At 40.9% G+C, this 16475-nt stretch overlaps 1 protein-coding gene and 1 non-coding gene across 8 annotated transcripts in view; both read right to left on the reverse strand.

Moving 5' to 3' along the window:
- The window catches only part of LOC144498775 (activating molecule in BECN1-regulated autophagy protein 1-like), a 409078-nt gene that overhangs the window by 356783 nt on the left and 35820 nt on the right, over nt 1-16475 (reverse strand). For all 7 annotated transcript variants that reach the window (XM_078220425.1, XM_078220422.1, XM_078220420.1 and 4 more), the window contains 4 exons: nt 16141-16199; nt 13709-13892; nt 13126-13298; nt 3908-3974 (listed from right to left, as the gene is read on the reverse strand). In XM_078220425.1, the coding sequence (XP_078076551.1) occupies nt 3908-3974; nt 13126-13298; nt 13709-13892; nt 16141-16199 (483 nt within the window). The remainder of the gene's footprint in view (nt 1-3907; nt 3975-13125; nt 13299-13708; nt 13893-16140; nt 16200-16475) is intronic.
- Nucleotides 15093-15282, reverse strand: LOC144499301 (U2 spliceosomal RNA). Its single transcript, XR_013498802.1, has one exon. It is a non-coding gene; the product is annotated as a U2 spliceosomal RNA (small nuclear RNA).

The following is a 16475-nucleotide window of genomic DNA, read 5'->3' on the forward strand; positions in this document are numbered from 1 at the left end:
CTATTAATCATTTTCTATTACTTTTACATTCAATTCATTACGATGCATCAAGCCTTAAAAAAAAAATGATTTCATATGTAAGCAAGTCATAAATATTCTTCACCGTTAGGGGGCATTTTTTAAGCTAATAATTAGAATTAATACAAGCTCACAGCCTGTGGCATCCTTGGTATATTTAAAATTTCTCCCTCTCTCTCTAGCTCAAACACTTTACCAAGTGGTATTCTTGTAGGTGTAGCTGTGTCCAACTTGTTGCCCATGACTTTGTCAATGAGCCTTTCCTTATTATCCCCTCCATAATCTTTGCATTTGGTTCTCGAGCGATGTTCTCATTCTCTGATGTTGGTAAAATCAGTTTTGCAGCAAGATGATTACCAATGTGGAGCAGGAATGAAATAGACCCCAGCAACAGGTGAGAAAATAATGCTCATGAGCTGCTGCAATTTCCACAAGAGAAGAAAACCTGGCAGGGTAGGGTTAGAAGAAAGTTGCGGGTGGGAGGTCTTGGCATTGCAGGGGTGATGGATACAAATGCATCCGAAGCACTGTCACCCGTTATAATTGACAAACTTCTTTTATTTTTATGCCAGCATCTCTCCAAGTTTTGAAAAAGCAAGGATGCAACATGTCAGTATCCAATGCCCAGGATGACTAAAAAGAGGGCGAACTACAGTACAAGAGACAACTAGCAAGCGTAAGTACTTCTGCAAGTATTTAAAAGGAAGTCAACAGCTAGAGTGAGCATTGGTCCCTTAGAGGATGAATTAGAGGGATAATGGAAACAAAGAAATGACAGAGACATACAACAAGTTTTTTTTAAAAAATCTGTCGTCATAGTAGAAGACACAGAAAGCATCCCAGGAATAGTAGAAAATCAAGAGGCTAAGGAGGGAGGAATTTAAACAATCACGAGGGAAAGAAAAATCTATTAATAAAACAAATGAGACTAAAGATTGACAAGTCCCCCGGACCTGTTGACCAGCATCCTAGGGTCTTAAAGAAGTGGCTACAGAGATAGTGGATGCATTGTTTATAATCTTTCAAAGTTACCTAGATTCTGGAAAGGTCCCAGCAGATTGGAAAACCGCAAATGTAACAGCACTATTCAAGAAAGGGGACAGAATTAAATAAACTAGAGGCCAGTTTGTCTAACATCTTTCATTGAGGAAAATGTTAAAATCCATTAATAATATAGCAGTTACAGGTCATTAAGAAAATAATAAATCAGAGTCAATATGGTTTTGTGAAATTATGAGTTATTTGAGGATGTAAGAAAGGGGGGTGGATAGAGGGGAGTCAGGAGATGTAGTATATTTGGATTTTCAGAAGGCATTTGATAAGGCACCACAATTACTATACGAGATAAAAGCTCATGGTGTTGGAGGTGATACATTAGTGGAGGATTGGTCAACAGACCAGAAACAGAGAATCAGGATTAGAGAGTCATTTTCAGGTTGACAATCTCATGGGAGTGCCAGAGAGATCAGTACTAGTACTTCATGAAGCCAAATTTGCTGATACAAAAATAGGTAGGAAAGCAAAAGTTATGAGGATACAAATAGCCTGCAAAGGGATACACAACAGAAAAGTGAATTGACAAAAAAAATGGCAAATGGAACATAATGTGGGAGAATGTAAAGATTGTCAATGTTGGCAAGAAGAATAGAAATTTACATGGAGAAATACTGAAGAGTGCTGATATCATTAACACGAATCACAAAATGTTAACATGTAGGTACAGCAAGTAATTCGGAAGACAAATTGAATGCTGGCCGTTATTGCAAGAAGGAAGGAATGTAAAAAAAACGTTACAAGAAGGGAAGCCTTCTGACAGCTGTACAGGGCATTGTTAAGATTGCACACTTTTGGTCTCCTTACTCGAGGAGGGATACACTTGCATTGGGAACAGTTCAGAGAGGCTGATTGTTAGGATGAAGGAGTTGTCTTATAAGGAAAGATCAAGCAAGTTGGTCCTATACCCATAGAAGAATGAGAGGTTGTCTTATTTGAAACATATATTAGATTCTGAAGGGGTTCGACAGAGTAGATGGTGGGCAAATCGAGAACAAATATTGCATATCCTATTCAAGATGAAGGAGGAGGAGAAATTTCTTATGAGAGGATCTTATGTCTTTGGAATTCTTTCCAAGTGAGCAATGGAGACTGGGTCACTGAATAAATTCAAGTGTCAGATAAACAGATTTTTGACTGATAAGGAATTTAGGGTTGTGGGGGACAGGCAGGAAAGTGGAGTTAAGACCACAAATCAATAAGCCATCTTCACGTGGCAGAGCAGGGGGCTGATAGCACTAATGGCCTCCTCCTGCTCTTATTTCTTATGAACTTTTGAAGTTAAGCTTTGAGAAAACCACAAAAAATGGCTTTTCGGCCAGTTATCAGGGAACTTTCTGCATCTATGATACCATAATCCCATGGTATGAATGTGCCTTTTGCAACAGAGAGGAAAGTGAGGAAAATTCTATCACTGATGTTTATTTGTCACAAGTAGGCTTACATTCACACTGAAATGAAGTTACTGTGAAAATCCCCTAGTCGCCACACTCCAGCACCTGTTCAGGTACACCGAGGGAGAATTCAACATAGCCAATTCACCTAACCCGCACATCTTTGGACTGTGGGAGGAAACTGGAGCACCCAGAGGAAACCCACGTGGACACGGGGCGAATGTGCAAGCTCCACACAGACAGTGACCCAAGCCGGGAATCAAACCTGGGTCCCTAGCGCTGAAAGGCAGCAGTGCTAACCACTGGCCGCCCGCTGAATAGAAAATGGAAAGAATTAGTCAGCTTACAACTACATCTTTGATTCCAAGATATCTCATTTAGACTCTGGTCAGAACCATCAAATGCTACTGCTGCCTTCATTACCAGTCCTGTTGCATTGAAAATTAACAAATCTGTTACATATGGACACTCTTCAGAAACCCCTCCTGACATTGAATTATTTCTTCATCGTACTAAATACTCCTACCTCTGAAAGACCTGCTTCTGCCCAACAGATTCCAGAAGTCTCATCTCTTCCCCATGGATGCATAGCCAATATCAGTAAATTTGCAAATTCACATTTTTGAAAGGTTTGAAAGATTGGAATCATCAATAATTTTCCAGCCTTTGGGTACCATTCCAGCATTCACTGGGCTTCACATTTCCAATATTGTATCGCTTACTTCTTTATTTTTGTATTGGATACCGTGTGGTCAGGAGCACTAACAATTTCAAAAAACACACTTTCTTTAAAACATCTGTATTTAGTGTACATTATCTACATAGCAACTGGGTTTTATTTAATTAACTTATTATTTTTTATTTTTTCTGTCCATTTGTCTCCCTCTCCTAAATGCAGCAACATTATATTGAGTTAAAACTGTTTATATTGAATACATTATTTTGTGGCATATTCCCAATATTTTTCATGCATGAACCCACAGAGTTGTAGTCGGCTATTCAACAGTGAAATAAAAAAAATAGACTGCTGGATAAACTCAGCAGGTCTGGCAACATCTATCTGTTAACTCAGCATCTGTGGGGAGAAACAGAGTTAACAGATGCTGCCAGGCCTGCTGAGTTTATCCAACATTTTCTGTTTTTTATTTTAGATTTCCAGCATCCGCAATATTTTGCTTTTATTCAAGAGTGAATCTTTACTGTCTTTTCTCAATAAACAACATGTACAATTCCACCACGGATTGCTAATATAGCAACCAAGGGTGTAAACACTGGCTAACCTTCTAGTTCACTAATGTCAAGGCTAACTGTAGAACAGCAGCTGTCAGGTGATCTCAGCCAGGCGATGTCCGTAAAGTTCAGAGATTAACCCAGATCTGTATGCTGCCAAATGTCTCCCAGAGAACTCAAAAGACTGATAATATACAAAGCAAGAAAATCACCTGCTGGTTTGAAGGATTGACAATTGCAGTCAAGAGGTTGTGTCCCAGTGAATCGAATCTTACAAGTCTGCAAAACACAAAAACAATATAATTCACCTAATGTCATGTGCTAATGGGCAGAGACAGAAATGGAAGAAACCACAAATGATATAAATGAAAATGTTCTTCTGAAATCAGTTTTCATTAAAGAAAAACATGTCTACAAAGAAAAATACTTAACACACCAAGAAATCCCACTGCAAGGAAGCTAGAATTTTTTTTTAATCACTGCAGATGAAATATCGAGGGTTGGTTTAGCTCAATTGGCTGGACAACTGGTTCATAGTGCTGAGCAAGACCAACAGCACGGGTTCAATTTCCTGACCAGCTGAGATTATTCATGAAGGCCTGCATTCTCAACCGTGCCCCTCACCTGAGGTGTGGTGGTGCTCAGGCTAATTCACCATCAGTCAGCTCTCCCCCTCAAAGAGAGAACAGCCTATGGTCATCTGAGACTATGGTGACTTTATTACCTAGCACAATCTGGATCTAGCTACAACCTGACCTTCCTAAACAATCACTTGCTTAACCATATAGGTTCGTATAAGCAATTGCATGGCATTCATATTTCCCCTGTTCATAGAATTACCGAATAGAATCAGAGAACCATTACAGCACAAATGGTCAGTCTTTTACAAAAGCAATTTAACTCGTCCCACTCTCCTATCCTTGCCCCATAACCCTGAAATTCCTTTTAGGTGCTTATCCAGTTCACTTTTGAAAGCCACGATTGAATCTGCCTCTATCATACACTCACTTTGTAAAACAATCTCTCATGCCACCTTAGGTTCTTTCACCAATCTTATAATCGGTGTCCTCTAGTTCTTGAACTTATCAATGGAATAGTTTCTCACTGCCTATGTTGTCACAATACTTCATTATTTGAGTACCTCTATCAAACCTCCTCTCTATTTTCTTTTCACCTGAACACTACTAGTTTCGCCAATCAATTCTAATAACTGATCTCTCATCTCTGGAACCATCTTTTCTGCATCAGCCTTCACATCCTTCCTGAAGTGTTATGCCCAGATTGGGCACAATATTCCAGTTGAGGCAAACCTGTGTTCTACAAAAGTTCATCATAAACTTCTTTGCTATTGTATGCTACATCATCTTTATTTTTAAAAAGCGTAGGACCCTCCATTGCTTTTAAATCCACTTTCTCAACAAGACCTCACACTTTCAACAATATTCCCAAATACCCATGAGTCTCTTGGTTCCTGCGCCCTCTTCAGAATTGTACGATTTAGTTTATATTGTATTTTCTCATTCTTGCTACCAAAATGTACCACTACATACTTGTCTGTGTTACATTTTTATCTGCCGGATGCATGATGGATTTGGGGGAGGGGTAGAGTATGAAAGGCAGGGGAATTGCCCTGTTAGTTACAAGAATACTGAGGGGAAATGCAGGAAGACACATACCTCAGAGGTACAACTGGGCTGATTTCAGAAGTATACAATCAATCATGCCAACTACCTTGTAGAATGACAAAGTAGAAAGAATATTAAGTTCTAAGTCAGTTCCTTTCATTGCCTGATACTGCATTGTGTACTTCCCAACAGAGCACGTTGCTTGGCTATTAGGAGCAGAAACGGACTAAATTTTTCATAATGTGTGACTTTGACAAGAGAAAAGGTATGACAAGAGGAAGTAATTTTGTTTTAAAATCAGGAGAAAATACATAACCAGAACTTCATTTACAATACAGTCTGCAAATATTGCTCATGATCGGTCACAACAAATCAATTAACTGCATGATTTTGTGAAGGACCCACAGCCGCCAGTTATTTGCTATGTCATTATCCAGCAAACACAGTAAGAGTTTTAACAACACCAGGTTAAAGTCCAACAGGTTTATTTGGAAGCAAATGCCATTAGCTTTCGGAGCGCTGCTCCTTCGTCAGATAGAGTGGAAATCTGCTCTCAAACAGGGCACAGAGACACAAAACCACAAAATTTTGTGTCTCTGTGCCCTGTTTGAGAGCAGATTTCCATTCCACATTATGATTATCCAGCAAAGCCATGATAACTCCCAGTAAAAATTCAGTAGTGGAGCAAATAGTGTCAATTACATTCCCTCTTTCTCAGATGGAACAGAAATAAAGATGTGATGCACGTTATCCAAGACAATCCAATGATTAAACAAATAAAACCATTCTTCCAGTACGCTGTGGCACTTTTTACGATAAAGCCACTGCTGAGCGCTTAAACAGATAAAGCAGCAAATAATTCTCTATCCACTTTGTCAGTCAAGATTCATTATTTTAACCAATAATCCCATCAGATTCTCGAGGGGAAACATTCCCAGGAGTAGGAATAAATCTATTTACACAGGAGATTGAAGAAAAGTAATTTTCAAACAAAAACTGGAGCATAAAGCACATTTGTACATCTTCCAGAAAATATAGCGGCAAATAAAATATTTAATCAGAGTTCCTGCTCCAAATAACCAACCAGCTGTTAAGCAGTATACATGTGGGTATCAGGTAAGAACAGGATCAGACTAAACTATGGCTGAATAGCCCACTGCCTATTATTAGAACCATAGAACATTACAGCACAGAAACAGGTCTTTTGGCCCTTCTTGCCTGTGCCGAACGATTTTTGTGCCTAGTCCCACTGACCTGCACCATATCCCTCCACACTCCTCTCATCCATGTACCTGCCCAAGTTTTTCTTAAAATGTTAAAAGTGAGCCCGCATTCACCACCTCATCTGGCAGCTCATTCCAAACTCCCACCACTCTGTGTGTGAAGAAGCCCCCCCTAATATTCCCTTTAAACTTTTCCCCCCTCACCCTTAACCCATGTCCTCTAGTTATTTTCTCCCCCAGCCTCAGTGGAAAAAGCCTGCTTGCATTCACTCACTCTATCTATACCCATCATAATTTTATACACCTCTATCAAATCTCCCCTCATTCTTCTACGCTCCAGGGAATAAAGTCCGAACCTATTCAACCTTTCTCTGTAACTCAGTTTCTCAAGTCCCGGCAACATCCTTGTAAACCTTCTCTGCACTCTTTCAACCTTATTAATATCCTTCCTGTAATTAGGTGACCAGAACTGCACACAATACTCTAAATTCGGCCTCACCAATGTCTTATACAACCTCATGATGTGGAGATGCCGGCGTTGGACTGGGGTAAACACAGTAAGAAGTTTAACAACACCAGGTTAAAGTCCAACAGGTTTATTTGGTAGCAAAAGCCTCACAAGCTTTCGGAGCCTTAAACCCCTTCTGCAGGTGAGTGGAAATTCTGTTCACAAACAGGGCATGTAAAGCCACAAACTCAATTTACATGAATAATAGTTGGAATGCGAATACTTCCAGCTAATCAAGTCTTTAAGATACAAACAATGTGAGTGGAGAGAGCATCAAGACAGGCTAAAGAGATGTGTATTGTCTCCAGACAGGACAGCCAGTGAGACTCTGCAGGTCCAGGCAAGCTTTGGGGATTACAAATAGTGTGACATGAACCCAATATCCCAGTGGAGGCCGTCCTCATGTGTGCGGAACTTGGCTATCAGATGCTGCGACAACGGATGAATGAACACCACTTGACAATCACCAGGCAACACTGTTCTGTTCCTGTTGGGGAGCACTTCAGCGGTCACAGGCATTCGGCCTCTGATATTCGGGTAAGCGTTCTCCAAGGTGGCCTTCACGACACACGACGGCGCAGAGTCGCTGAGCAGAAACTGATAGCCACGTTCCGCACACGAGGACGGTCTCAACCGGGATAATGGGTTCATGTTACACTATTTGTAATCCCCACAGCTTGCCTGGACCTGCAGAGTCTCACTGGCTGTCCTGTCTGGAGACAATACACAACTCTTTAGCCTGTCTTGATGCTCTCTCCACTCACATTGTTTGTATCTTAAAGACTTGATTAGCTGGAAGTATTCGCATTCCAACCATTATTCATGTAAATTGAGTTTGTGTCTTTATGTGCCCTGTTTGTGAACAGAATTTCCACTCACCTGAAGAAGGGGCTTAAGGCTCCGAAAGCTTGTATGGCTTTTGCTACCAAATAAACCTGTTGGACTTTAACCTGGTGTTGTTAAACTTCTTATTATACAACCTCACCATAACATTCCAACTCCTATACTCAATACTTTGATTTATAAAGGCCAATGTACCAAAAGCACTCTTTATGACCCTATCTACCTGTGACGCCACTTGAATTATGTATCTGTATTCCCAGATCCCGCTGTTCTACTGCACTCTTCAGTGTCCTACCATTTACCTTGTATGTTCTACCTTGGTTTGTCCTTCCAAAGTGCAATACCTCACACTTGTCTGCATTAAACTCCATCTGCCATTTTTCAGCACATTTTTCTAGCTGGTCCAAATCCCTCTGCAAGCTTTGAAAACCTTCCTCACTGTCCACTACACCTCCAATCTCTGTATCATCAGCAAACTTGCTGATCCAATTTATCACATTATCATCCAGATCATTGATATAGATGACAAACAACAATGGACCCGGCACTGATCCCTGTGGCACACCACTAGTCACAGGCTTCCACTCAGAGAAGCAACCCTCCACTACCACTCTCTGGCTTCTTCCATTGAGCCAATGTCCAATCCAATTTACTACCTCTCCATGTATACCTAGCGACTGAACCTTCCTGACTAATCTCCCATGCGGGGCCTTGTCAAAGGCCTTACTGAAGTCCATGTAGACAACATCCACTGCCTTCCCTTCATCCACTTTCCTGGTAACCTCCTCGAAAAACTCTAATAGATTGGTTAAACATGACCTACCACGCACAAAGCCATGTTGACTCTCCCTAATAAGTCCCTGTCTATCCAAATATTTGTAGATCCTATCTCTTAATACTCCTTCCAATAATTTACCTACTACTAACGTCAAACTTACCATCCTATAATTTCCCGCATTATTTTTTGAGCCTTTTTTAAACAACGGAACAACATGAGCTATCCTCCAATCATCCGGCACCTCACCCGTGGATACCGACATTTTAAATATATCTGCCAGGGCCCCTGCAATTTCAACACTAGTCTCCTTCAAGGTCCGAGGGAATATCCTGTCTGGTCCTGGGCATTTATCTACTCTGATTTGCCTTAAGACAGCAAGCACCTCCTCCCCTTTAATCTGTATAGGTTCCATGACCTCCCTACTTGTTTGCCTTATTTCCATAGACTCCATGCCAGTTTCCTTAGTAAATACAGATGCAAAAAACCCATTTAATATCTCCCCCATTTCTTTTGGTTCCATACATAGCCGACCACTCTGATCTTCAAGAGGACCAATTTTATCCCTTACTATCCTTTTGCTCTTAATATACCTGTAGAAGCTCTTAGGATTATCCTTCACCTTGTCTGCCAAAGCAACCTCATGTCTTCTTTTAGCCCTCCTGATTTCTTTCTTAAGTAGTTTCTTGCACTTTTTATACTCCTCAAGCATCTTATTTGCTCCCTGTTGCCTATACATGTCATACATCTCTCTCTTCTTCTTTATCAGAGTTCCAATATCCCTCGAGAACCAAGCTTCCTTATTCTTATTCACTTTGCCTTTAATCCTGACAGGAACATACAAACTCTGCACTCTCAAAATTTCTCCTTTGAAGGCCTCCCACTTACCATTCACATCCTTGCCAGAGAATAGCCTGTCCCAATCCATGCTTTTTAGATCCTTTCTCATTTCTTCAAATTTGGCTTTTTTCCAGTTTAGAACCTCAACCCGAGGACCAGATCTATCTTTATTCATGATCAAGTTGAAACTAATGGCGTTATGATCACTGGAACCAAAGTGTTCCCCTACACACACTTCCGTCACTTGTCCTAACTAGTTTCCTAATAGGAGATCTAATATTGCATCCTGTCTAGTTGGTACCTCTATATATTAATTTAGAAAATTTTCCTGAACACATTTTACAAACTCTAACCCGTCTAGACCTTTAACAGTATGGGAGTCCCAATCTATATGTGGAAAATTAAAATCCCCTACTATCACAACTTCATGTTTCCTGCAGTTGTCTGCTATCTGTCTGCAGATTTGCTCCTCCAATTCTCACTGACTATCGGGTAGTCTATAATACAACCCCATTAAGGTGGTCATACCTTTCCTGTTTCTCAGCTCCACCCATATGGCCTCGGTAGACAAACCCTCTAATCTGTCCTGCCTGAGCACTGCTGTAACATTTTCGCTGACTAGCCATGCCCCCCCCCCCCCCCCCCCCCTTCATCCCGTCTGAAACAGAACATTGAGCTGCCAGTGCTGCCCCTCATGTAGCCAAGTTTCACTAATGGCTATAATGTCATAATTCCATGTGTCAATCCACGCCCTCAGCTCGTCTGCCTTCCCCACACTACTCCTGGCATTGAAATAGACACACCTCAGAAGATTACCACCACGCACAACCCTTCTATTTGTGATTTTGCATGAACTATCATCATTTATTTTCACCCCCGCTCCACTATCTGCTCTATCACTCTGGTTCCCATCCCCCTGCAAATCTAGTTTAAACCCTCCTCAATAACACTAGCAAACCTCCCTGCAAGTATATTGGCCCCCTTGTAGTTCAGGTGTAACCCGTCTCTCTTGTACAGGTCCCACCTGCCCCAGAAGAGGTCCCAATGATCTAGAAATCTGAAACCCTGCCCCCTACACCAGTTCCTCAGCCACGTGTTCATCCGCCCAAGCATCCTACTCTTACCCTCACTGGTACGTGGCACAGGTAGCAATCCTGAGATTACTACCCTCGGGTTCCTGCTTTTTAACTTCCTACCAAGCTCTCTATACTCAGACTTGAGGACCTCCTCACTCTTCCTTCCTACGTCATTGGTACCAACGTGTACCATGACATCTGGCTGATCACCCTCCCATTTCAGAATGCTGTGCACGCGATCAGAGACATCCCTGACGCTGGCACCCGGGAGGCAACAAACCATCCGGGAGTCTCTGTCACGTCCACAGAACTTCCTGTCTGTACCTCTGACAATCGAGTCCCCTATCACTACCGCTCTCCTCTTCTTCCACCCTCCCTTCTGCGTTGCAGAACCAGACTCAGTGCCAGAGATCCGGCTGCCGCAGCTTGTCCCAGGTAAGGCATCCCCCACAACAGTATCCAAATCGGTATACCTGTTGTGGGGGGGAATGGCCACAGGGAAACCGTGCTCTGCCTGCCCTTTCCCTCGCTTGACGGTAACCCAATTACCTGTGCTCCGTGCCTTTGGCGTAACTGCCTCCCTGAAGCTACCATCTATAAACTCCTCATTCTTCCGAATGATTCAGAGGTCATCCACCTCCTGCTCCAGTTCCCTAACGCGGTTTGTTAGGAGCTGCAGCTGGATGCACCTCCTGCAGGTGTCGTTGTCAGGGACACCGGAGGTCTCCCTGACTTCCCACATCATGCAAGAGATGCATTCCAACATCCTGCCTGGCATTCTTTCTACTCTGAAGAAACAATAACAACTTACCGGAACCTACCCTCACCTCTGCTTGTTCACGCCGAAGCCTGTTTGAGCCAAAGCCGTCCCACTCTGCTCCCTCTCACAACGCTGCCCGCTGGATAGAGCGGCCTGCTTTTTAAACCTTCTGCGCGCTACTGGCTGACGTCAGAGAAAAAAAAAACTTCCCAGGTCTCACTGGGGCCTACTTCCGGTTTTAGACTTCTGGCTGCCTTACAAAAACTCCGAAAAAAGAAATAAAAATAAATAAAGCTATAAATCCCTCTTTCCTACTAGCTTTCCTCACTTGAATCACCTCTCTAGCTGCTCCTCTGGAACAATTGTCTAGATTCAGACTGAAAATGATCACCTGGACAAAGTATCAAGGCACTGGTAGCTTGGCTCACAGCACGCACTGTTTTCAAGAGATAAAGCAAGAAGCCAGTTGTATCTGGTTACCAATTTGTTAATAAAAAGGTTGCAAATTTCTGTTTGTGAAACTTGCCAAGTCATGAATGATTTGTAACTAAACTAAGATATTAAATGAGGTTTGAGAAAGACAATAGTGTTACATTGGTGGCAACAGCACAACATAAATGGTATTGCACGGAATCAGAAATCCAGACTGAGACCTCAAACACAAACATAGTAAATTGAATTTGATAAATTTAGTGACTTGTGGCTGATAAGAATCAAAAGAAAAATGGCAATGAAAGATCCCAGAATGCAGTAACAGCCAAACTGATTCACCAATATCCTTCAGGATAAGGGACCCACCTCTCTTAACCAGCATGTGCTGGAAGTCACTCCAGTATTGCACTATGTGATTGAATCTTAATGCCCTCCAATATGCTCACAGCAAGCCACTCAGTTGTAAAATAATCACCATCTTATTGAGGCACCTGGAGACAATGAATTCAAGCAAGTTCTCCAACATGGTCAATTTATTATCCAACATTGCCAGGAATATAATAAAATGATCAGAATGATGTTAGGCAATTGTGACTTAAAGTTGCCTACTATAGTGCATCAATAATTTGGCATTTATAAAAGAGCTCTTAACTGGCCCATGCAGAACCCAATATATTGATAGGTATCAGAAAGAGAAAACAGTTACTCAAGATCTCTAATCAGGCAAAGAGAGATGATTGCAAGTGATGTAGCCCGTTACTTGCATTATAAGATTGAAGCTAAAATTCTAAACATACTCCCACACTCCAAGTGACATCAGTTTAGCACCGACATGCCAAGCATTTACATTGGCAATCTTTAGCTTTCTTGTCAAAATAGGAAACTAGATACACACCAATGGAAACAGCCACCAGAATTGCTCAAAATGTATAATTTCCTACCACTGAAGAGGAGTCATTTTGACTCAAAACATAACTCTGTTTCTCTCTCCACAGATGGTGCCAGACATGCTGAGTTTTTGCAACTCTATCTGCTTTTATTCCTCCCACCAACATGAGTAGTCATTGTTTTATTGCTCTGAACAAAGGTTTTGTTAAACCTCATTTAATGCAACAGCCTTCAAAAGGGCATTTTGTGTGCACTTCAACTGACTAGAAAAGTATTTCAACACCAAACAATAAATATTGCTTTAAACAGAAGGCTCACACAATCAACTCAACTGCAAGGAAAAAACTTGATATTTTTAAAGAAACACAAGATTCACACCTTAATGCAGCAACATTCCCTTTCCAGAAAGCATCAAATGTAATAGACAGTGGCTGAGATAGACAGCTTTGTGCATACACACCTGACCCGCTCCATTTCACTCGCAGTTTTCACCACAGCAAATGGCTCTCGTCGACTCCAGTCCCAGAAGTGGATTTCATTTGCAGTAGCTATCAACAGAAGCTGTGCCATAGGATGGAAGGCTAAAGATGCGATGGCTACATTATTCTCAGTAAACCAACTCTCACTGCCTCCCTGAAAGAAGAACAAGTTGCTGAAGATCATTCATGATTGCCAATATCTGTTATCCAATGTAGCACCCCAAAGTTTTATTTAGGAGCATGAAAATAAACAAAAAACATCTGAAAGATATTACTTTTATACTCCCCACTCCCCCGCCCAAGTTCGCTCAGTGACCAATGGATCAGTGTCACGAAACTGCATGATATGCAATGCTGGTTCTCAAACAAGTACCTAACTCTAAAATCTCAGCTTTTTAAAAAAAAAAACAGGTTTACCTCATGCAAAATCACATGATAAACATTTCCTATCTAATTCCTACTGGCTGATTAGCTCTGATATTTGAATTATTGCATCAATGAGCAATCATTTATTTCTCTCAAACACTTCTTGTACTCACTCGAGCTGAGGTTTTCCACACTTACATGTAAATCCCAGATTCGAACTTCCCCATCTAGACATCCAGATGCCACAAGCCCTTGGATCGTGGGGTGAAAGGTCACACACCAGGGTGTCCTTCTATGACCCACCAGTGAATGAATACACCTTCCAGACTTGACTTCAGTGATGTAAATATTATGATTTACATGGGTGGAGGCCATCAAGGTCCTAAATGAAAATGGCAAAAGAATAGTCAAGCACCAAATGGCTATTAACTATTACTAGAACATGATTTACAAACTAAAGACACATTGTCCATCATGCTTCAGTTTCATAACTAAAAATACAGGGGTCACATTTATTGGAAACACATTACAGTAAGAACCTGTGGTTTCCAAGAATCTCAATTTCAACTGGGTTGAAGGGACAGTAGAATGGAGAAAGTATTGTAAAACGGCCAAAAATATTTAAGTGACATGAAAAGTTGTTTGACATGATTACAACACAGCTTGAGGACAGTGGAAAGGGGATGGAAATGGGAATGTTCTTGACTTTGATAGCCATGTACTGGACAGTCACTTCTTCTGGTAAAATGAGGTCAAAACAACAATGGTCTCCTCTCACCTGCGTGCAACATACCCAAACTGCACAAAATGAAAGCCGGTCAACTTTTAGTACTTGTTGAATAATAGGCCAAATACTCAAAGGTCATTTTGAAAGTTTTTCAAACAATCCTACAGCCAAGTGCTCTGTTCACTAATATTGAACTAAGATAATAAATATTAACATTGAAGTTTTTCTCAGAACATCTCAAACCAAATGGTATAGACACTAGCTTCTACACACAACTTCAGTCTTTCACTGTTAGTTTAATTTTGTATGCATTATAGCACAAAGAACCAACTTATTTTAGCATATTTACCCTGACAGGAATGTGCAAGTTAATATTTGTCCAAACATGCCTGGTTCACACAAGAAACACAACTCTTGATTTTAAAAGCAATCATTTCAGAACAAACAAAGCAAAACAAACAGAGCATTAAAACATACAGGGCACATCAACTTTAAAAGGTCTTCATTTAAAGATAGATTTTTAAAAGTGTGATTAAAACAACATGTATAATTCATTAATACTGATCAAAATTATTGCTGGCAGCTCCATAAAAATGAGAAAATTTACAATTATATCCACAAGCTTCAATTTTGTTTTTTAAGCAAATCCTCCTGCAAAATGACCCAAGCGTTCATCCTATTATAAGACAGAAAGAATAAATTGATATTCTGGCCTCTTAAGCACGACTGATTTTTTTTGGTTTATATATCCAATTCAATCCAATCAAAGTCCAATTCAGAGTCTCAACAAGTGAGACATCCCCAATCCAAGCTGACAAGACAGGGCTCTCACCTCCTGTTTTGGGCTTGATCTACATGATCCACACTGATTGGAGCAGGCATTGCACCTCCTCCAAGGTTTGATCTCATTTGCATCTTAGCCAAAAGGCCGAGATGCCGCTTTTAAAAATTGCTTCAAATGAAGCCACAATGTAACCTTATGACTTCAACCAAGTACAGCATGTCAATACTACACTTGATCTTAGCCAAAAGGCCGAGAAGCACTACTGATTTCTATCACTCCATGTCTGCAGTTGCCCAGAACCTAAACTCTGAAATTCCCTCCCTTGTCCTCTATATCTCCCACTCCTCCTTTAAGATACTCCTTAAAAGCTACTTATTTGAAGTTTTCTGCTTACCTTTCCCAGTAAATCCTTAGGAGGTTCAGTGTCAAATTTTGTATGATAAAGTTCCTGCAGAGTGCTCTGGAGCATGTTACATTAAAGATGCTATGTAAATACAAATTGCTATTCAATATCATAAGGGTTTTTCAAGTATTTTGCAGCCAATAAAAAAAAACCTTGGATTATCTAGCATCTTTCATGTCCTCAGGGCATCCCAAAGTGTTTTACAGCCACTGCATTATCTTTCAAGTGCAGTCACCATTACATAAAAAAACACAACTGCTAATTTGAACATAACAAGGACCTGTAACCCGCAATGAGATGATGAACAATGTGTGTTTGCTGGGAGATTAAACCTGGGCAACGTGGTAGCTGAGAAAACTCTCCCTTGTTTAAAGTAGCACCACGTGACCTTTCACAAATCTCAATAGACAAATGTTAATCATCTATTTCAAAGGCAGCATCTCAGAGCCCTCTCTCATTTCTGCAAGGAAGTGTCAGTCAAGATAACATACTCAAGTCTTGGAATTGGACTTGAAGCTATGACCTTCTCCAGGTGCCACCAGTGAGTCAAGCTGCTACCTGAACAGGACAGTGAAATCTGAAGACCCTGTTAAAGCAACCATGTGATGAATTCACTTCTAACAAACTTGTCCCTAACTGATAAATAGAATCATCTTAAAACCTATTCAGTTTGCAGGAGTTCGATAGAATCATTTTATTCCAAAATTGCCACCTACCTGTCTGGGCTAAATGCCAAAAGGAAAGTTGATCGGGGACTGTCTGGAAGCTCTACTTTCTGGAAAAAGAAAATAACTCAGTCACAATTCTCAATGTTATGGGAAATTGTTATGGAAATTAGTCTTTGTGGTACTGCAGTGTCACACCATTGGTACAATAACTGCCGTTTCTCCATTAAAAAGAAATAGTTACGAAATCCTGACTGACAGCCCAGTGATCACTGCAGCATTAAATCATATACCTCAGAAAATCTTTGCTCTGACTCACTGCCACCTGTGCTGAGTTAGCTGACTTTAGCCAAATGATAAGGGGTCAGAGTTGAGGTAATATATTA

Source organism: Mustelus asterias, chromosome 9 (genome assembly GCF_964213995.1).
Source record: "Mustelus asterias chromosome 9, sMusAst1.hap1.1, whole genome shotgun sequence".
Classification (NCBI taxonomy): domain Eukaryota; kingdom Metazoa; phylum Chordata; class Chondrichthyes; order Carcharhiniformes; family Triakidae; genus Mustelus; species Mustelus asterias.